The sequence below is a fragment of the Rhinolophus sinicus genome, chromosome 10 (genome assembly GCF_057876585.1).
Source record: "Rhinolophus sinicus isolate RSI-liver-muscle chromosome 10, RSI-T2T, whole genome shotgun sequence".
Taxonomy (NCBI): Eukaryota; Metazoa; Chordata; class Mammalia; order Chiroptera; family Rhinolophidae; genus Rhinolophus; species Rhinolophus sinicus.
Window position 1 is genome coordinate 3,330,914 of NC_142510.1, and position 22,275 is coordinate 3,353,188.

The 22,275-nt window shown below is 45.7% G+C and overlaps 1 protein-coding gene and 1 pseudogene across 19 annotated transcripts in view; one reads left to right on the forward strand and one right to left on the reverse strand.

The window, feature by feature from the left end:
• The window catches only part of IQCK (IQ motif containing K), a 348,027-nt gene that overhangs the window by 284,477 nt on the left and 41,275 nt on the right, over positions 1-22,275 (reverse strand). For 11 of the 19 annotated variants that reach the window (XR_016022511.1, XR_016022509.1, XR_016022510.1 and 8 more), the window contains one exon: positions 5,707-5,818. The exons of 2 other annotated variants lie outside the window; for them this stretch is intronic. Coding sequence is in view for 9 of the 17 variants with exons in the window: in XM_019751654.3 (XP_019607213.2) it covers positions 5,707-5,818 (112 nt within the window). In the remaining 8 variants the exon portion in view is untranslated. Of the gene's footprint in view, positions 1-5,706; positions 5,819-14,242; positions 14,285-18,462; positions 18,781-18,980; positions 22,131-22,275 lie in introns of those variants that run through there. 6 more of the 19 variants (XM_088801206.1, XM_088801201.1, XM_088801203.1 and 3 more) reach the window with 4 other exon arrangements.
• On the forward strand, positions 5,853-7,042 carry LOC141569489 (ATP synthase F(0) complex subunit g, mitochondrial pseudogene; annotated as a pseudogene).

The following is a 22,275-nucleotide window of genomic DNA, read 5'->3' on the forward strand; positions in this document are numbered from 1 at the left end:
TTAGCATTTGGTAGGCTTGTTCTGGTAGGCTTTTTGTCTTCGTCCGTTTTTAGATTCTGGGTAAGCATATATTTTCCGTTTGTTTGTTTGCTTGGAACCCGCTCTGTTTCCTTTAGATTGTCTGCAGAGTGTTTACCGAGCTGGGTGCTTTGGGAAAGGGGCTGTGCGACACAGATTCATTCCTTCCGTTGACAATTATTTCCTGAACAACCACCACACGCTGGGCACTGTTCAAGGTGCTAAGGACGGAGCAGTGAACAAAACAAGAAGGAAAAATGGCCCTGCGGTGCCAGAACTTCCCAGGCAGTCACACAGACAGTAAAACGAGCCGTTCAAATCCTGGGTGCTTCAGAAGAATTAAACACTTAAAAAGTAGTCATGGGTGGCTACATATAATAATAATAGAACTGATGAGATCACGTGGTCACAGGCACCTCGGAAAGGAAGTAACACGGCGATTACAAGGTAACCAAAGCCCTACACGCAGACCCAGTGACACACGCAGCAAACAAGGCAGCCGGCCCTCCTTTCTCACAGCCGTTTCTTCAGTTCTCCGAGGCTGCAGAGAAGACGTGGCACCCACAGCAACTTTCTGATCTATGCCCCACGATGTGGCATGTTGTAATAAAGCTTTGGGAGCGTCAGTTCTTTCTGAATCGCCCGGTAGATAACATGCTAGATGAGGACGAGCCGCGGACAGGGCTGGGGGCGCCTGGAGCTCAGGCAGGACCCACTGATAAGGTGCGGTGATTTCAACCAGAGCGGACGGAGGTGAAGGCGGCAGCCATGAGGGAAGCCGGGGTCTGTGCCTTCATTTATTTACTCCCCATTTCTAAAACTGTGGTCGAAGACACATACAATTGACCATCTTAGCCATTTTCAGTGGACGGTTCAGTGGCATTAAGTGCTTTCAAACTGCTGTGCAGCCATCACCATTCAGAATTATTCCTGACACCTAATCATTCTAATTTTACCGGCAGGGAAAACGAAACACAAAGATTACATCACCCACCCAAAGTTCCAGAGTTGCTTGGTGGCATTAGCATAAATGGATGCTTTGGGATGACAATTGGCGGCCACTATCTAAGCTCAGTATGTATGTCCCGGCCCTCTGACCCAGCAATTCCATTTCTAGGAATTTATCCTGGAGAAACACTTCGATAAGCAAGCAGGCAGGTCTCTACAAAAATGTCCATGGAAGCGTCATTCATGATACAAGCCAAAAGCGCATTCATGGGGATTGGGTAAAACAAAGTACGGTAAGAGATCTCTCCTGTTCATGGAACCACAAAAAATAATGAGACAAAGCAATATATACTGACATGAAAAGACGTCAACGATACATTGCCAAGTGAAGAAAACACAAGTTTCAGTACCCTATATATAACATGGTTGCACGTTTGTAACTGCATGTGTGCATATGATTTGTGTTACATATTGAAAGACGGAAGAAGAAACTCTGTGAGCAGACTCACTCACCAGTGGTCGTCTCTGGAAAATAAGTCTCTGAAATTTGGTCTTTTTTGTTATAAGACAGATTGTTTGTTAATCACAAAGGGTCGCAGCCAGTGCCAGAACCCACCTCCTCTGAGTGCAGGCTAGAGCGCTCCCTGCACTCGGGGGTGGGGGGCGGGGGGGAGCCCTCTTTGGTGGGGCAGCCCTTTCCCGCTTCTCATCTCTAGGTGGGCAGGGAATCTGCGAAGGAAAGAACACCCTCATTCATCTCCACGTAGCCTGCCTTCCTGCTCTAATGGAAACATGGTTATAAATCCCGCAGCTGCTGGATGGGGCACTCAGCCTTCCCCCCCCCCACCAAAACCTCCCCTATTCCAGTGGCCTGTGGTCATTTCAGTGTGAGTGTGCAGGGTGGGAGGCATAGCCAGACACTGCCCACTGCCCAGCCTGGGGGTCCCGGCACCCTGCTGGGAAGCTTTGCCCTGGGCCAACATGCCCTAGTGGGCACACGGGTTACAATCACTGCACGACATGGCAGGAGGTGGCCTGAGGTTCCCCGGCATCAGGCAGATCTGGGTTCACACCTCTGCTTTCTGGCCCTACTGGCTGTGTGACCTTGTGTGAGTTATGCATCGTCCCAGCCTCAGTTTCCTCATCTGTACAATGAACACAACTCCCTTCCTCTCTCAACAGCGGGTGTGAGGACTACAAGGAAACATATGGTGCCTAGGATAGTGTGTGGCCAGTGGCACATGCTCCATCAATCCCAGCTACTCCTGAGTTTCAGACGTCTTTCTCTGCTCTAAGAACTAAGTTCCAGGGGCCTCCCAAGGTCACACGCACGGGGTGTGGCCAAGATGAGGTGCTCATTTTAAAACTATCCTGAAAACCCAACCCTAATAGGTAAGATGTGTCATCACAATCCAAACTTACAGTTCTAGATTTAAAATCAGCAAAATACATTTCTCTTGTTTCTACCCCCCACCCCCACCACCAGGCAGGCTTTTATCTTTTCCCTCCAGAAGCAAATGTAAGAAACTTGTTATTGTCCTTAGAGAAAGGACGGTGTTCACTACGTTGCAGTGTCCTCTTTATGAGAGAAAAATCTCAGCTCCAGGAATAAGTGTGCTTCCGAGAAACTTTTTAAAGCTTGAGGACACAATGAACAATGTCACAATCCCATGTCCTTCGCTGCTGCGGCTTCTAGGAAGCTCAGAGCCATACTTCTACTTCCCACAGGAACATTTCCGAGGTTATCACGCACATTGCAGAACGGATTAGGGGAGGGCCCAGTGTTTCCAAAACACTGGCTTACCTTGTTTCTTACGTACACTGTGAATTATGTAACAGACCCTATTTCCCTCTTTGCTTTGTCTCTAAAACATCTCTAGCAAGGATAGGCCTGGGAGTAAGTATTTTGCTTACTGCATTTTATTGGCTTTATTTTTCTCCCCCTACTCTTAATTTCCCCTTGACCAGATTACCACATTTACCTAAAAATGTTATACATGAGTTTCTATAGCTACTACAAACCACTGTTGGAACGAGGCAGGGAATAAACAGGTAAACAAACAAACGTACACAATCTAATCCCTTTAACAGGTCAACCTCCTTCACACCCTTTAAAATATCAACAAGAAAGAGTATTTGCAGACCTATAAAGAATACGCACATGAGAAATGTAATCTGATTACACACACACACATATGTATGAAATGTAATCTGATGTTATGGAAACAATTTCTTGGTTTCTTTCTTCCTCCTCATACTAGATTTCCAAATAAAAAATATGGATATTCAATTACAAAGCACATTTGAAAGCAATTACTGACTATATAAAGCGAAAAATATGCTATTAATCAAGAAAGGATTTTTGACCACATCTCAAAAATGTCTTAGGCATCTTCTTTTGGATTTTATTGGCTGTAATTCTTGTCACACACATTTTAAAATAATTCTTGCAACTGTCCCAGTGGGTAGAGACTCGAGGATAACTTCACACCATTTCTGTCCTAGAAGAAATCCTGTTTGGGACGGCCTCTGACTCACTGTAACATGAGGCGGGCTATAAATGACCACGATTCTACCCTGACAGCTGACGCCACTCTCTCCCTCAGACCTCCTGTCTGCACCAAGGTTGCTCCAAGAAATGAACTTGGCAAAGATTATTCAGACTATAAATACCAGCACACGGTATGGAAAAAATGGCATCCCCTCAAGACACATATTATGTTTGTTTGCTGGATTTGTACAGAGATGAGTTTGTGGGTTTTTTCAGATGAAGTTGAAACACCATTTTTACTGGCAATCACTCTGCTTCTTTTTTTTTAAATTGCAAATCCAAAGGAGAACTAGCATATGTTTACCATTCATTTTCAAATGATTTCATCAGAGGTCACCTTGGCTGGGGAATTTATTTTCTAAACCTCCATGCCACCCAGATTCATAAGGTTTAAAACAGAGAGTAAGTCGGTTGTGCACGAGCTTAGCAAATGATTCAGCTCGGTGACACTTGCGGGGAACAGAAAGCGCTACTTTACTTGTGGCAGCAGGTTGTCCCCTGCGATTCTCAATTCAGCCCCTGCCGAGGGGCTTCCGTCAACACAAACAGCCAAGAACCGGAAGCCCAGGTCCTAAGAAATGGACAAGCCATGTGTCATGTGCAGGAGCTTCCTGGGGCTTGGGTCTGATGGGAGAATCCAAAAGTGTCTCATCCCTGCATCTCTTCTCGGACGTGCGTTAGAACAGTGAACACAGAAAGGGAGCATCTGAGCCCTGCACTGGCTGTGTGTCCTTGGGAAAGTCCCTCGACCTTCCTGGGCCTCTATTTCTTCATCTGTACATGAAGCCCAGGGCTCCAGCCACCCAATGTGTACAGAACCCCCGTTCTGTACAAGGCGTGGGGGCATTGTGACGAATGAGACAAAACGGTCCCCACAGGGAACCCCAGGGAGCTTAGAGTCTAGGGAAGGAAGGCAACCCCAAAACCGCTTCCAAGCACACAGATATCTTAACAATACTAATCGTGACAATCACCAACACTGACGAGAACGCTGTGTCAGGACTTGTTCTAAAGACCATCTCTTGTGGCCCTTTATCACCCACAGGAGACGGGTACTGTTAACAGTCTCATTTTGTACCAGGGAAAACCAGATCTAGCATTAAGCAGTTAACTAGATCAGGGTCACACAGATAAAAGTACAAGGATTCCACGACCCATCTGGCCAATTCCAAAACCTGGTCCTTTATCCATCACGCTGCACTGACTTCCTTCTACATGGGCCACAGGTCTGGGGACAGCGGTTAGAACTGGCTGTTTTGCCCGAGGGCCATTTCACAGTCTCATCGTAAACAGAAATGTATCCAGGGGTTCCCACTGGGAACCCCATCTTGTTTGGAAAGCACAGCTCCTCCTGAGCCCTTGAAAGGTGGCAAGGGACACAAGCAGCACGTGGTTGAGAGGGGACTGCTTTCACTGCCCCTCGGCTGAGGGCTGGATCACACACCGGAAACCCAATCTGCTTCCCCTGCCACAGAGCGAGCCACATCCATCAGTCACCCCACAGCAAATCAACCCAAAAGAATAAGTAACAGGAACAAACAGGCACGCTGCATTCCACCGACCTTTAAACTGATTGCAGCCTTGACTCTCTTCCAGTTTTGGAGTGAAAGGAATTGGCAGTTGCGCAGGAAAGAGAGGCCTGGGCCGAGTCTGCCAAGTGTTTGCAGCTCAAGCTGCTTCTAAACAAGGGATACTAAGACCACCAATCTGGTGAGCGCCAGCTCTGCATCAGGCATACGGCTCTGTATGCTGGGCTCATTTAAGCCTCAGAGCCTCACCAGGCATTCATTCATTCATTCACTCACTCACTCACTCACTCAATCAGTATTTAGTTGGTGCTCACTTTGTACTAGATGCAGAAGTAGGACAAGGTCTCTGTCCTCATGGAGCTTACACACTGGCAAGGAAGACAAGTAACAGCCAAATAAACAAATAATCGATGCATGATCACGCATGGGCGGGACTTCCCTGGTTTGTTCCCCAGAGCTTGGGACACAGGCAGGCCTAGGGAACGCCACATTTTAAAGAGCACAAACAACCGGGAAGCCGGCACCTCTCGGGGTCTCCCCTCTGGCTGACCACTAGAACCAGGGAAACTTAACATCAACACAGACACCTGGGGCCCGTCCTGGAAACATCGAGTCAGAATCTTGGAGGGGAGGCCCCGTCAATCACATCCAGCAACTGACCTTTCTGCTCTTGTCTGGCCCAGAAGATTCTGACTCTCTGGCGAATGTGCTGCTCCTCGCGCAGTTTCTTCTGCCACTGACGCAGTTCTTGAATCTCAGAGGCACAGCGAACCTGGAACGGCCCCACAAAGCTATTAGTTCCCTTTCCGCATACTTCCATGTATTAGCCTGTAGAGCTTGCACGGAAAATCCTTCCCAAACCAGTCTGATATACTTCTGATTCTAAGTGAATGATCTCTACTCCTAAAGCTCACGTAATAATAATATTTGAGTGAAAACGAGGCTGTGTGAAGACTTGCAATTCTAGTGGTTGGTTGAGACCATTCTCGATCTGTGCTGTCCCGATCGAAATACAATGCAGCCACATGTATGCTCTAAAATGTCCTTGCAGTCTCATTTTAAAAAGCAAAAATAAGCTGGTGAGATTATTTTTTAAGAACGTAGTTTAGATTCAGCCGGCCATTGGAGGCCACAGTCTTTCCATCCTAGAACCATGGACCAGTGTGTCCGTAACCTCGCAGAGAAGGCCCCGGCACCGCTAAATGCTGCTGATTTACTGGAAGCCTCGGTTGGCCACATTTTGGCACTATGTCGAGGTTGGGCTGGTTCCTCCAACCCCTGCTGAGAACCCCACAGCTATTCAGAGCTTGAAAAAAAAAAAATAGTTAATGGTGCTCAAACTGGGGGCTTCAAACAGCTCACAGTAAGGAAGCTCTGCGGATTGGTTTGGTGGCCACTGAGGTGTGGACGTGGTTTTATGTCGGCGAGATCACAGGCAAGCGTGGCATCATGCCTAGAATGTTTGAAGACCAATCGTTAACATCTGTCTCTTTTGGGATTATTACTCGACTGTTGTTGGACCATGTGTGATCAGACTGGTATTTGAATAAAATACGTCAAAAGCAGTATTTTCTATATCAAACACTGCATGGAAGATCACATTTTCTCTTGACATTAAGTTGGATTATCTTTTGCTTTAATATAGCTCTAAATGCATGTCTTTGCTTAGCCTGAAATTGGAAAGGACATATGCGAATACACCAACCTGTTATAATATGTATGAGGGTAACATTTCAATTTGAAGGTTGGACATCATGTCTACTTCCAGAAAAGTTGGGGGAAAGGCCTTGAGAAAAGTAGAACTTGCTACAGTAGGAGAAATAGTAATACCATGTACCAAGTTAAATCATGTCAGTAGTATAAAGAGTAAAATTTGGATGGTTTCTCTTTGCTAAAATCAGAGAAAGACCTTTTTGACAACACCTATGTCTGTAAATGTTGGGATACTTGCTGGTATTCTGCGTATCTATAACATCTTTAATGTCAGGACAGAGTGAATGAGAGCCATGACTACATGTTTTAATCTAATTTTGATAAGTGTATTATTAATCTATCTGGTTTTATGATTTTTAGACCCGATCTTTGCAAAAATAAAACACCCTATGGATATTTAAAAAAAAAAAAAATGTTTTATTCAGCCCTAAAGATCCAAAATATCATTTCAACATGTAACCAATACAAAACCATTATTTATGAGCTAATTTTACTTCCTGTTTCCCATACTAAGTCGTCTTCCACATCCAGTGTGCATTTTATATTGACAGCGCATCTCGGTTTGGACTAGACACATTTTAAGTGTTCGACATCCTTATGTAGCTGGTGGCTACATATCGGACGGCGGAGTTCTAGACTAATAGCAGTTAATGAACGCATCAACCACACTTCCGGTTACCTGCAGCTGCCTGAGTGCTTACTGCATCCTGGGCTTTGTGCTAGATATTGGGGATGGAGAGACAGGTCATATGGTCATTTTACAAGGGACTTATTGAGAAACCACCAACTGCCTGTCACAGTGGCCGCACCAGTTTCTACTCCCACCAGTGATGCAGGAAGGTTCTAACTTTGCCAATATTAGTTATTTTCCACTTCTAACATTATTATTGTAGCTGTGCTCGAGGGTGTAAAGTGGTGTGTCTCCCTGTGGTTTTGATCTCAGCATTCCCCTGATGGCTATGCCACTGAGCATCTTTTCATGTGCTTGTGGGCCACTGGGATATCCCTTTTGGAGAAACATCCTTCAACCTGTTACCTTCCTGGATTAGTTTCCAAAGAGTTCTGTTGTCTTCTAGAAGGAGGCTCTTATGGGTTTTTATAACTAGGAGTCTTGGGGAGAAAAGTTGGGGTTGGCGTTTTCTCAATCCCTTCCCTTCCAGAAAGCTTCCAGGTTTTTTGTGCCTCCCAGAGCTGTACTCACCGAGAGGTACTCAGAGCGATGGCCTTAGCAAACCCAAGAAAAATAAAGTCCTTCCTATTACTTCCTCTCTCAGGGTATGAGGTATCTTGCTTACAAGTGATTTTTATCCCCAAAACAAAGACTATTTCCAGCTGAACTTACTAATGGAAGCCACTCTTGTATATATATGTACACACACACACACACACACACACACACAAATGATTTACTTATCTATATTTAAAAATTACATATAAAGTACTGCATATAAGGTATATTATAAATTATACAAATTTCAGAGTAAAAACAGCCCTATACTGCTGCCGTACAATGTAAGGTAACCCCCCAAATCTTTTCAACTACAAATCAATGTTTTTACAGTATTTCCTAACGTCTTGTGTTCGTTACATTAGTTACTTCCACATCTATTCTGGGCAGGAGGGTTATCAACCAAACAAACACTCCTGGGGGCCCTCAAAGGGATTCCCCACAACTTTCTCACATGCTTCTGTGGATCGGGACCGAGTCCACAGAAATCCCCACATTTCTGCACTGTGACAACTGATACCCTTAATGAGAATAAACCCGCAGGCTTTTCTGAATGGCTAAAGAAAGGTGAACACGATGCCAACCAGTACGTTGACTATTTTATTACAGTCAAATTCTCTCTTCACGATTGGCTTATTCCGAAAGTTTGGAAGGATGAACACGGAGTGTGGGGTCCTCTAGACAGGAAGTGAAATTGCGCGGGGGGAGCTTTCAGTTTTCACTCCGTATTTTTCCGGATGGGATTGTTTAGGAACTAGGCACCCTTTATCTTTTCCTCGATTCCCTTCATTCCGACCAGAGCACTGGTGTTTACAGCGTGGAATACAGCACTTGTTAGCTACCTTCTCATGCCCAGGAAAGCCTGCATCGTCACAGAAGGCTGTTGTCAGCCCTGGGGAAAGCGCTCACTGAACTGGGCTAATCCTGGTCATTACTGTCATGATTCGTGAGTCAATTTAAATCGCAGTGGTCGTGCCAACCAGCAAATACCACAGGGCAGTGCAACGCTCAACGCAGAAACAATTCCATCACCAAACAAAAACTCCCTTAGGAGGCCTCTTCTACTTCTACTTGTTTAAATGCCCATGAGGGGTCCATCTGCCCTTCCAAGGTAGGCACACTGAGTATCACACACGTTACTGCATACCTGACCTTGGAGTAAGATCAGGAAGAAAACTCTTATTATGAGGAAGTTACTTCAACTCTCCGAGCCTCGATAGCCTCATCTGTAAAGTGGGGATAATGCAAATACTTCCTTCAGGGGATTGGTGTGACGACAAGGGGAGATGCTGCGTGAGCAATGTCTTAAATCAATTAATAAAGTAATAGGAATACTTTGGATTTAGCTCAGACGTTGCATTCAACAATTACTGTTAGGACATGGAGCCAAGTGGCTGAGGAGTCAATGAGGGTTCATAAAACCGAAAGTGAGGTCTCCTTCCAAGGGCTTACAATTTATTGATAACATAAATGGTTTTATAATTGTACAACTTTAGGCATCAGTCAGCTGGTAGAGAGGAATGGGAGCTGAGGTCAGGCTTGCAGGTAGGGAAGGAGAGAGGGGCTGTTACCTGAGTATCTGAAATTACCCTTCACAGATCTACACTTCTGAATTCCTCTTAGCTCAGCTGTTTTCCTTGCTTCTTGGCAAAACAGACCAAAACAAAGCAACAGCTACCCTCTGTGGATGAGTCCCTGGAGGTTTTCTAATTGCTTTGGAGGAAGATACTTACTCTATAAAGATGCCGGAGAAGTGACACAATTGAGAGCCCTTCAGTGATGTCATGCGAGTAACCTCCAACCTAGGGTGAGATGCCTCATAGAAGGTTCTTTCTACATCTTTGCCATGACTTGGCATACGAATGATTCTACTGAAGGATTTTACCCTCGAGAAAAGCTGATTTCCACACAGAGGAAATATGTTTGCCAAATCTCTTTCAACTATCTAATGAAATATTCAGAGTTCCCAACTCTCTCATGAATTCAGTGTTCTCTCTGTAAGTTAAGCTTGGTGATTTCTTCTCAGATCTCTAGCAAAACAAAAGTTGGTTTCTCGTTCTGGTGGTCATGAGTGTGCCTTATTGTCTTTAGGAACTAATTATAAAAATCTGTGGCTATCACGTATTTCCTGGCATTGTAGAGGTGTTACAGCTATTCTTCTGCAGTGACAGGGTGCCTCTGAGGACTGACTCGGGGCTATCAGGGGAGATTGGAATGGGCTCGAGAGCAGATTTTCTGAAATGGGGATTGCAGCACGGCCATGAGAAGTTAATTCAATTCCGCGCGTTGTGAATAGCGTTTAGAAAAAAAAAGTCAAATCCAATAGAAAATAAGTTATTCCTTTATCCTTAAGTAAGGGCCCTCTTTATCGCTCATAAAATTGTTTTGTCTCAAAGTCTATTTCACCTGATATTAATAATGCAAGCTCATTTTCTTCTGGGCTGCCGTTTGTGTCATAGATCTGTTTCCATCTCTTTCAACAATTCTGGGTCATTTTTGTGTGGCCTGTACCTCTAGCACAGAGGCAGATTTCTTTTGAGCTCGTAATCATGGAGGGCTGTAGTTCTGATTCCAAGTTTTCCCAGGTCGGAGGTCATGTCTTTTATCCAGGGATCAGTAAGCTTATTTATTGGAAAAGGTCAAATAGCAAGTATTTTTAGCTTTATGGGACATCTAGTGTCTGTCCCAAAGACCTGACTCTGCCATTACAGCACAAAAGCAGCCCTGGACAATGTGTTCTGTAAAATGGACATGGCTGTGTTCCAATAAAACTTTATTTATAAAAACAGGCAGTGGGCCAGACTTGGTCCACGGGCTATAGGTGGCCAACCCCTGCTTTTATCCTTGAGTTGGCATTAGAACTGTAGCACCCAGCTTCCCTTATTGTCTCTTCCACCTCTCTACGTGTATTACATAAATATTATTACCATTTTAACACAATCCCCTAAATTTGATGATATTGAGGTCACTTAGGGCACTTGTCATAAACAGAATCGCAGGTTCCTACCCCACATGTTCTGATTCAGTCCATGTGAGATGGAACCAAGGAGTCAGGACGTTTAGCAAGAACTCCAGCTGATTTAACAATCTGAAAAGTTTGGGAAACTCCACTCTAACGGAAGAGACTTAATGCTCCAAGACGTGCTGCCCTAACATCTGTACGACTCTGTCTCAGAGTTGACTCATGTGATGCCAGCTGATTATCGCAAATCCTTAAACCCCGAATCTAGGACGCCTGCCTCGGACCATGAGTGTGTGACTCAGAAAGTGGGATCTGTGTGACTCAGGAAGCAGCTGCCTTTTTGGTGGGGTAGCCTTTTCAGGGCAGTTTTAGGAAGGCCTTCTCCCAGGAAGCCACACCTAGTTTTTCTTTTTTTTCCCCCCCGAAAATCCCTTTAATAATAAAGCCACATCACAGTGGCTTTCCACATGTTTGGAAAAGCGGAATTTCCCCAACAGCTCAGTTGATGACAATAGAGACAAAGTTCATCCGGCGTTTCTTACCCAAATAATCAGGGAATGAATGATTAGGCTGCAAAAGCATTTGAGGTATTCGGTGCACTTGCCAGTGATGCATAGGGCTAAATTACAGCAAATTAGGCCAAGGCCGTATTACTGCACAAGGCTTTGATCTCTTTCTCACCATGAAGACCCAGAGCTGACGTTTATGTAGTTACAGCTGCCCAGATGTTTCCAACATGCAGTCAACGTTGAGAGCCACTGCTGTACGTGTGCACACTGAACCCCTCCACGGGTGGCTCTGAACCTGCTGTCCCCCGCTAGCAGCAAAACAGCAGCACCCGAGATTAGTTTGAAATGCAATTCTCAGGCCTCACCCCCGTCCTACTGACCTAGATACCTTGGGGGTGGGGTGCCCAGCAATCTGTTAACAGGCCCTCCAGGTAATTCTGATGCCAGATGAAGTCTGAGAACTGCTCCCCCAAGAAATCGCAGCTCCTGAGCCCCTGCCCCTTTGGAATTGCACCCACTCTTCTCATCACTCTTCTCACCTTGAATGTCGGTGAGCCTCGGGGCTTACTTTGCCCAATGGAAGGTGACGGAAGCGTTGCAGCACGGGTTCCAGAATCTATGCCTCCAGAGGCTCGAAGCTTCCATTTCTGCCCCCTTGGAATGTTCCTTCCATAATGTCAGGAAGCCGGCCTACCGGAGAGGAGGGCCGTGTGGAAGAGGACTGCAGTGTCCTACCCAACAGCCAGCACCGTGGCCCCAGACATGAGGCCAGTTTAAACCTTCCAGCCCAGCCGGTCATCCGCCAAATGCAGCCATGTGTGAGCCAAGGAGAAACCAGGAGAGGAACCACCCAGTGAACCCAGAGAATTGTGACAAACAGTCCACTGCAATGGTTTTGAGCCACTAAGATTTAACAGCAGAAGGGACTAAACTGCAGCTGTGCAATCTACTGCCCATAAACGGTGCCTTGAGGGAAATTGGTTAGTGCTTTAAAGAAAAGGACTTTTGCGGTACCAAGTGCCAGGCAGGCTAGAAGGTGCCTCGGAAGCCGGGCTGGCATCACGGGCAGTCACCCAGGCCAGGGCTTAGAAGGGCCTCACACTTGTTTGAATGCTCTGCCGTCGCCACCTAGAAATTCTTTATAACTTTGAACGAGGGACCCTACATTTTCATTTACACTGGGCCCTGCAGGTTCTGTAGTCAGTCCTGTTAAGATGCAGCTTTCTCATTTATTCCTCACAGCCCTAGGAGTTAGGTTTGTCAGCTTTCATCACCTTTTTGGGATACGTTGTGATTGAGCAAATAAAAAGGGGACTTTTGCAGACAGTCTGGCAAGTGGGCAAAGCATTTCCTGGGCATATTAAGGAAAATCCACTTACAGGTGTAACTTGGAGTAAATTGAAACAACGACGGGGCTGGGCAGGGGGAAGGGGAAGGGACCTGCCTGGGAAGCTGGGTCCCAAGCAGCCCAAGCTCACTATTTTTAGTGCTGTGGCCCATTTCGGCCTGCTGGGTGGCCCTGAGAACTGGGCCTGGGAGGCGATGATGGAAACCAGGCGCCTTCCTTCTGGGGAATGGCTGGGATCACGCTGGGCACTAACAAAGGTCTTTCTGATGAGCTCAAGGACGTTTTGCAAAACAGGATTTTCTTTGACAGGGAATGCAAAAAAAAGAATATTAAGGAACACCCTCAGGAAATGATCAGGAAGATAGTCTTAGGGAAGAAAAGTGCGTGGACAAGATCTAGTCGTTAAAGCGCTAACAGCTAACTAACAACAAAGAGCTAACTAGACCCTGACCACGTGCCAGGCACTGGGCTGGTCAGCATTTAGTGCCCGTCACTTCATGGGCACCCTCATGTATGACCCTATGAGGGCAACACAGGGGTTACGTGATTATCTTCATTTTACAGGAAAGGAAACTGAGGCTCGGGAAAATTAAGTCACCCACGGAAGGTCCCGGGGTTGGTAAGCCAGAGTTCAAACCCCCATCGTGGGACAACGTCTGCCCAGGCTGTCGCCTACAGCCCCACTTCTCTAACTTTAGCAATGACTCACATGGGCATCTTGCTAAGGTACAGATTCTGATTCAGGTGGTTTAGGGCGGGGCCTAGATCCTGCATGTCCAACCAGCTGCCACACGGAGATGACACCACGTGGTCCACGGACCACAGCTTGGGTGGCAAGGCTGTGGATATTACGATCGTTTTCTCCTGCTTCTGCTTTCATCCTCCTACAATCTGCACTCTGTACAGCAGCCCGAGTTACCGTGTTAGTTTCCACTGCTGCCTAATAAATGACCACCCCCCAAGTTTGGAGGCTTAAAACAACAATAAACACCTATTATTTCACCATTTCTGAGGGTCAGGAATCCAGGTGCAGCTAAGCTGGATGGTGCTGGCTCGGGGTCTCTCATGACGTGACAGTTAGGAGGTGAGCTGGGCCTCGAGTCACCTGAAGGTGTGACGGGCTGAGGAGCTGCACCTAAGATGGCTCATGCACACGGCTATGGGCTGGAGGCCTCTGTTTCTTGTCATGGAGGCATCTCTGCAGGGCTGCTCATGACATGACAGCCGGCATCCCCCAGAGTGAAGGGTCCAAGACAGACAGACAGACAGACAGACAGAGAAAGAAAGAAAGACAGAGAGAGAGACTCCAAGACTGCAGTGTCTTTCATAACCTAACCTTCGAAGTGGCACACCATTACTTCTGCCATATTCTATTGGAAACACATACCGACCCTGGTACCCCTGTGGGGACTCCCCAGGGATGTGAATACCAGGTGGGGATCGCTGGGGAGTCATTGTGGATGCTGACCGCCAGTTTCCTGAGGAAAAGTAAGTCGGATCGTGTCACTCCTCTGATTGAGGCCCTACCATCGCTTATCATCAGTCAGAACACAATCCAAAGCTACAACATCCTGAGGACGGCTCACCACTGACTCCCCACGATCTGGTCCCAACTCTTCTCCCGCCTTCCTCCCCTCAGTCCCAGCTCACTTTAATCACCTCCGCTGGCCCTCATATCGGTTCTCAAACACATCTAGCTTCCTGCCGCCCCCGCGGACCTTTGCGCGTGCTTTTCCTTCTGCCTAGAATGAACCTCAGTCAGATCTCGGCTCCAATAACATGTTCTCAGAAAGGCCTTCCTGGACCAAACCCACCATCTAAAAGAGTAGCTGTGCCTCTCCAGCCCTTTAGTTTGCTTTATTTTGTTCCATGGTATTTATTTGTAGTAAGGAGTGAACATCTCAGCTACACTGATGTTGGTCATGTGACTTGCTCTGGCCAATGGAATGTGCGGGAAGTTTCCAGCCTACACCTTACGACTCACTGCGTGGTTCTGCTCATCCCTTTTGAGAGCTTTGATCTCTGCTGTAAAACGAGCACGGCTCTGGGAGCCTACTGATCGCAGAAGAATGGCAGACCCTGGAACAAAACTAAATAGAACCCAACCGCCTAGAGCCACATGTAGCCAAACCTAGCCGAGGAAAGCTGAAATCGGGTTTATCTGCAGACATGTGAGTAAGATATTGATAGACATTGTAAGCCATTGGGTTTGGGGCTGGTGTGTTAAGCAGCAGCATTGTGACAGTAGCTGATACACTTCTTGATGTGATATGACGCATTTATTTATATCTGTGTAGAGTCTATTGCAAGAATGCCAGTTCTGTGAGGGCAGGGACCTGGTCTTACTCTCTGCAGTAGCCCAGCATCTAGAATAATGCCTGCCTGCCACCTAGAAGGTCCTCAATAAATACTAGTGACTTAATATCAGTGAATGAATTGATCGAATTGTACAGCCTGCTTGCTTATTTAGCCTTTGTGCTATACTGCCTTTAAATTAGCCTGAAAAATTGCAAAGTATTAAAGAAATAATTGCCTTGAACAGGAGTTCTAGGCAGCAAAGCCTCCCCAGGGAACACGTCACTCACACCAAGTTGTCTGCCATTGTTTCGGTGCCAGCCACCATCCCTCTTCGTCTGGGCCAGATCAGAAGTCATCCAGAGACTACCACCAAGCCCAGCCTGAGAACGGAAGGGCTGCCCTCAATGACACTGGCTCACCTGGTTCGGAGGCTGTCCCCAGAGGAAAGCCAGAGAGATGGCTAAGGACACACACAAAAGGAGGAAATGCGCCCCAACCCCCCTGCCTGGAACAGCTGCGCCAGGAGACGCCCCTCTCTGGAAAGGAGGAAGAGGAAGTCAGGAAAGCCGTGATGCTGACCGACAATCTGGGAAGACCAAGACCCACGAGAAAGCAGAAGGAAGAAAGAAGCTGGCCTTCAATCACGCATTTTGGGGACTTGTGGAGGAAATAAAAATCAACACTGACTCCTACAAGTTTCTTCAGTCCTGCCATCTCAGGGCTCATGTTAGGTTGGGAGTATTCCAAGTGAGAATACGTTTGGCCAAATTCCTACCCACTAACTACATTAGTGGCGTGCTTTCCTTCAGATACAAATACTCAGAACAGACCTACGTGTGCTGATGTGGCAAGCTATCCTCAGTGCTAGATGAAAAGGCAAGATGCGGGTGGCCAACTATGGGCCTCTATTTATTAAAACCACAATATAATAAATACACCTAAATGTTCATATATACAAAGGAAAACCACTGAAAAGACACACACCAAAGTTTTAACAATGGTTTCACCTAGGAAATGGGGTTTGGGGAAAGTAGGAATGGAGATTTTCATATTTTAAGTTACTCATTATGGACTGAATGTAGCTGTCCCCCCAAAATTTATGTACTGAAGCCCTAACCACCGGTGTGATGGTATCAGGGTGTGGGGCCTTTGGGGGTTGGTAAGATTAGATGAGGTCACAAGCGTGGGGTCCTCATGAGGGGGTTAGTACCCTTTTAAGAGTAAATCAGAGCGTGTTCTTTCTCTCTCTCTGCATGAGTGGCTATAGCAAGAAGGCAGCCATCTGCAAGCCAGAAAGAGAACTCTCACCAGACACTGTGAGAAATAAATGTTTGTTGATCACACTACCCAGTGTGTGGCATTTCATTACAGCAGCCCAAACTGAGGGATCATTTCCACAGGTCATATTTTCGTCTGAGTGTCTGCTCTTGTGCAACAACAATACACGTAAGAGACGTTTTTCATACAAAGGTGGCCATTCATTTTTCCATACCCAAACTGATACATGCATGGCTCCTTGCCAATGCTTTCAGAGGTGGTCAGGTGTGGTTGTAAAATGACATCTCGTTTCCTATGGGGTTTGCCAGTCACAAGGGACCATCCTCTCACTCATGCCGTTGTAAGGACTGGATCATGAGCTGTGCTCTGCAATTGTACCCTTGGTGCCAGGCCTCTGCTTGCCTTGTCTTTCCATTCCCATCAGCGTTTGCCTTCTGCAAACATGGTGACTTCATCCATCCTGCTGAAGACCGTGGTCTACAGTGGTGCCCAGTTCCATCAGCACCATCGTGGTCTCGGAAAAGAGCATATTTATCCCATTTCTCGCCTGCATCTGCTTGTGGCATTCCCATTGCTCTCACAGGTCAGTCTTCTAATAGCACACATAAACTTGACAGAGCAAGACTGCTCATTCCATCCGGCCTTGACAACCTGTCTCATTTGTTTGGGAAATAGAATCTCTGGTACTTTTCGAATAGGAAAGACACTGATAAGTCCCACCTAGAATACCACTCATTTCTGCATCCACAGGGCACAGAACACTTTCTCATGTGTTGCGGCTGAAAAATATTTTGGTCCTTATGATAACCTTGTGAGCCAGATTGGGCAGCTATTATTGTTTTCAACTTAAAAGGAAAGGAACAAACATTCTGAGTTGGTGATTTGTCCCGGACCATCCCATTGGTGGGGAGCAAAGTCGATTCCAGTTCATCAGTGGGTCTAAACACCGCATGTGAGAGTCACCTGGGGGCTTTAAAAACTGCCTATGTCCTGTTCTCACGTGGTCACATGAACGAGAACCCCAGGGGACGAGGCCCTGGGCATCAGGATTTAACAATAAAATCCTCCCACGGATGAGCTTGACACATCGTGAGGCTTGAGACAACTGTAACCCACAGGCAGAACTAGGCCAGTCTTATGTCAAACTAACGTGTTTATTCATCTCCAGGTTTAAGAATTCCCTCTTATTGGGGTTCTGCAGTGGGATACTGCTCAACAACAACAGAAAGGGGCTACTGCTGCGTGCAACCAGACGGATGCCTGCAGCGGATGTTCTCCGTTCACACCTGTTTGGGGGATCGTCACTTCCCACAGCACACTTCATTTCTGCACATCACAAGGCCTGGAGCAGAGGTGGTTCACAAAGGCCAAGGATAAACTGGACACACTTCCCTGAAGTGCAATGTCTGGGAGCTCGCCAAGCACAGCTGCCGAGGTCAAGGGCCCGGCTGCATCAGCCCACAGAAGGCCAGGCTTACGAGCCCATGTCAATCCCTGAGAAGGAGCTGCAAAATGGAACAATACCGTTCGTTCCTCTTCGTTTTCAAATTCCCTCATTACAGGGATCAAAGAAGGGAGTCAGTTATTTACTAAAATATGTAGTTACAAAATGCCTAACATGCGTCAGGCAGTGTTCTTGGGGCTGGGGATACAGGATGAACAAGTGAAACAACCTCCACCCTCCTGGGGCTCATGCCTTAGCGAGGGCGACAGGCACGCGACAAGTGAGGATCCAATACAGTAAGCTTGAGGCAGAACATGCAGCGCTGTAAGAGGCTGGAGAGTCATGGGAGGGTGCTAGTTCAGGAAGGGTGACCAGGAGGGACACCCAAGAACTCGGAATGAAGGGAGGGAAGGCAGATGCAAAGAAGAAGCAACAAGTGCAAAGGCCCTCGGACAGAAGCACGCTTGGGGTCCCTGACGTACAAGGATGCTACCGGCTGGCTTTTGAAAAGGTGCCTCATTAAGGAAAATAGAACCAGTGACACAATAACGACGAGGATGACCAGAACTAATAGTTACTGTGGATTTACTATGTGCCTGGCACTGACTATCTGATTCAATCTTCACAGGCAAACTATCATGATTCCCATTTTATAGACAGGAAACTGGTTCGGAAGCTAAATAACCTGACGGAACATATCAGGATTCAAACAGATCTGTCTGCTGTCAGAGCTCCCGTTTTTAACAAGTCGCCACAGGGCATGTTTCACATTGAAAATATAAAACAAGTCTTTCCATTCAGCCATAACATTCGAGAACAAGAAAGCGAAGGCGAAGGATGAGAATGTCAAGTGATCTCTCAAAGTAAAAACTGCCGTGCCTGATAGCCCAGCCAGCTGCCTGAAGTGGAGAACACGTTCTCTTCCTCTAAGTGCAAAGCCGCAAGCTGGAATTTCTGCAGAAAAATATGGGAAGAACAACAAGCCTGTCCTTTGTATTCTCTGAAGAGCCTTTTCATAGTTGCTTAGTTTTTATCCTGGCTTGTTTTCATTATCCATTTTCTACTTAACTATATAGGTCATCTCTACGGAAAAAGGAGTGGCTTTTCAGGGCAGAAAAAGTCAAGTTAAATCAAAACACACCTCAACATCCATCTCATGGTTTTTTTTCTTTTTATTGTGGTAAAATACACGTAACATAAAATTTACTGTCTTAACCATTGTAAGTATACAATTCGGTGGTATTAAATACATTCATAATGTCGTGTAACCATTACCACATCCATCCCCACAACCTTTCGCCTCGTAAATCTGAAACTCTCTCCCCGTTAAACAAGAATACTACCCATTGCCGCGCCCCCAGCAATCATGATTCAAGTTCCTGTTTCTATGACGCTGACAACTCTAAGTACCTCATGTAAGTGGAATCCTACAGTATTTGTTCTTCTGTGCCTGGCCTTTTTCACTGAGTATTATGTCCTCACGGTGCATCCACGTTGTAGAGTGTGACAGAACTTCCTTCTTTTTGAAAGCTGAATAATACTCCATTGTATACATTATATATACACCACATTTTGCTATCCATTCATCTGTCAGTGGCTCGGAGGTTGCTTCCACATTTTATCTCTTGTGAGTAATGCTGCCATAAACATGGGTGCACAAATCTCTCTTCGAGACCCTGCTTTCAATTCATTTGCGTCTGTCCCCAGAAGAGGGATTGCAGGGTCATACGGTCATTCTATTTTTAATTTGAATTTAATGCATACTGTTTTCCACATTGGCTGCACCACCTTACAGTCCCACCAGCAGGGCACAATGATTCTAATTTCTCTACATCTTTGCCAATACTTGTTTTCCGTTTTTTTGGTTTTTTTTAGGGGAGGGCAGGGGGTGGGGGTCGATAATAGCCATCTGAATGAGCGTGAGGTGATATCTCACTGTGGTTTTGATTTGCATTTCTCTAAGGATTAGTGATGTTGAGAATCTTTTCATGTACCTGTTGGCCATTCCTATACCTTCTTTGCAGAAATGCCTAAGTCCTTTGCCTATTTCTTAATTGATTGTTGTGTTTTAGGCGTTCTCTCTATATTCTGGATATTAATCTCTTATTAGATATATGACTTACAAATATTTTTTCCTATTCTGTGGGTTTTCCTTTTTTTCCTCCTTGGACAGTGTCTTTTGATGCACAAAATTTTTATATTTTCATGAAGTCCAATTTGTCTAATTTGTCTTTTGTTACCTGTGCTTTGGATGTCATATCCAAGAAATCATTGCCAAATCTAGTGTCATTAAAGCTTTTGTCCCGTTTTCTTCTAAACGTTTTACTGTTTTAGGTCTTCAACTTAGGCCCTTGATCCATTTTGAGTTAATTTTTGTATATGGTGTTAAATAAGGTTCCAACTTCAATCTTTTGCAAGTGGCTATCCAGTTTTCGCAGCACTCTTTGTTGAAAAGACTGTCCTTTCCTCACTGATGGTCTTGGCACCCCTGTCAAAAACCATTTGACCGTATACATGAGGGTTTATTTCTGGGCTCTCAATTCTGTTCTATTGATCTATGTGTCTCTCTTTACGTCACTACCACACCGTTTTGGTTACTGCAGGTCTAATAAGTTTTGAAATGAGGAAATATGAGTCCTCCACTTTTGTTCCTTTTTCCTTTTTCAAGATTGTTTTGGTTATTCCGGATCCCTTGAGATTCCCAATTAATTTTAAGATGGGTTTTTCTATTTCTGCAAAAAAGCCCAATATTTATTCAATAACTGCTATATTATTGAATATTAATTGTTTATATATTTCACTTAATCTAAAAGATGCTGCACAATTTCAGGAAGGAAACGCTCAGATTCTGGATCAAAACCGTAGTGCTTCTAGACTGTATTATAGATACAATCTTCACTGTCTCATCCAGCCTCCAGTTATCACGGTTACACACTTACAGGCCAGCAGCTGCCTAAGCCCACGGGATTAAAAGAAAAAGAAAAAAAAAGTGTACCAAGTGGTCACTCAATCCATTTTCCAGGCTTTGTGGAGCTTCAGATGTCTGCTGTATATGATTGCAAATGGTACCCCCGACCCTGAGAATTGTACAGTGCACAACCCACGCAACTGGACACAATAGCCATACCCACTGATACTCTCTAGCAGTGTCCATGCAATTCCATCCTCCCCAGGAATGCTTCAGACTCACAACCTCTTTCTTCTTCCTCTCTCCACTCTGCCATCAAAACCTACACCAAGGGCCCACTTGCATACATTGATGGTGCGTGTATATCGAACTACAGGCTAGACTCTAGCCTTTCTGGAGGGTAATTGAGCAATAATTATCAAACTCTGAAAAAAGGTACTGACTTTTTGAGCCATCAATTCCACTTACAGAGAAAAATCAGGTAAGTGTGCAACAACATACGAATAAGAATGTTTTTCATAATATACTTTATACAGGAGAGAAAACTAGGGTGTCCAACCGACTACAGTTAAATAAATTATGGTTCAGTGCATTCATGAAAGGTCTATGACGAAGCCATTACAATCTGTGAGATACGCCTTTGTGTACTGACAAAAAAAGGTTATTTCCAGTCTAGCATTAAGGGCAGAGAGCAGGCACAAAACAGTGTTTCTCATCGCTATTGTGAAAAAAAAAAAAAATCCTGTATGAATAAAAAAAATTCTATAATGATGATGAATACACCATATCCCTAAAAAACACTTTTATGTATTATCTGTTTTTTTCCCACAACAGTAATGTATTACTTCAACAATAAAAAAATAGATTTTAGAAAAACTTGCTCCTTGCGGGGAAGCTTCTGCCCTCCAGCCGAGACTACAGCTACGCAGGCCACAGACTTGCCCTGGGACGAGCTGGGATGGTTGCTGTGCATGAATGGACCCAGATTTTTACTTTGTGCCAATCACTTCCTTCATGTGCAGGTAATCCAGGGTCTAGAAATTTCTATGTTGGAAATTGTAATTGTCAGGCCTCTCGATTGGGACAGAGATCCATCCTGAAGAGGATTCACTGGTACAGCTGAGTCATCCAGGTGCTCCATGTGCTGGGGCTCAGCTCTTCACCTGCCCCTCAGCTCTGTTGCCCTGGGGTCCCTTCTCCAGGAGGCTCTCCAGAAGCAAGATGCCTGCTGAGACCCCACTGCAAAGTGAGCTGCTGTGTCCCGGCAACTCCCATGAGGTCCCAGAACGGAGCTGCACGAGGCGGGATTGGCCGGGTTGAGGTCCCTCTGCATCATGAACTAATCTCTGCAGCCAGAAGGACGCCACATTGGAGTGTCCGGCTGGCACTGAGTCACCTGTGCAGTGGGGACAGAGTTTCAGTTTTGAAAGATGGGAAAAATTCTAGAGAGGATGGTGGTGATGGTTGCACAACCACGCAAATGTACTGAATGTCACTGAACTGTACACTTAAAAATAGTTAATGTTGGTAAATTTTATGTT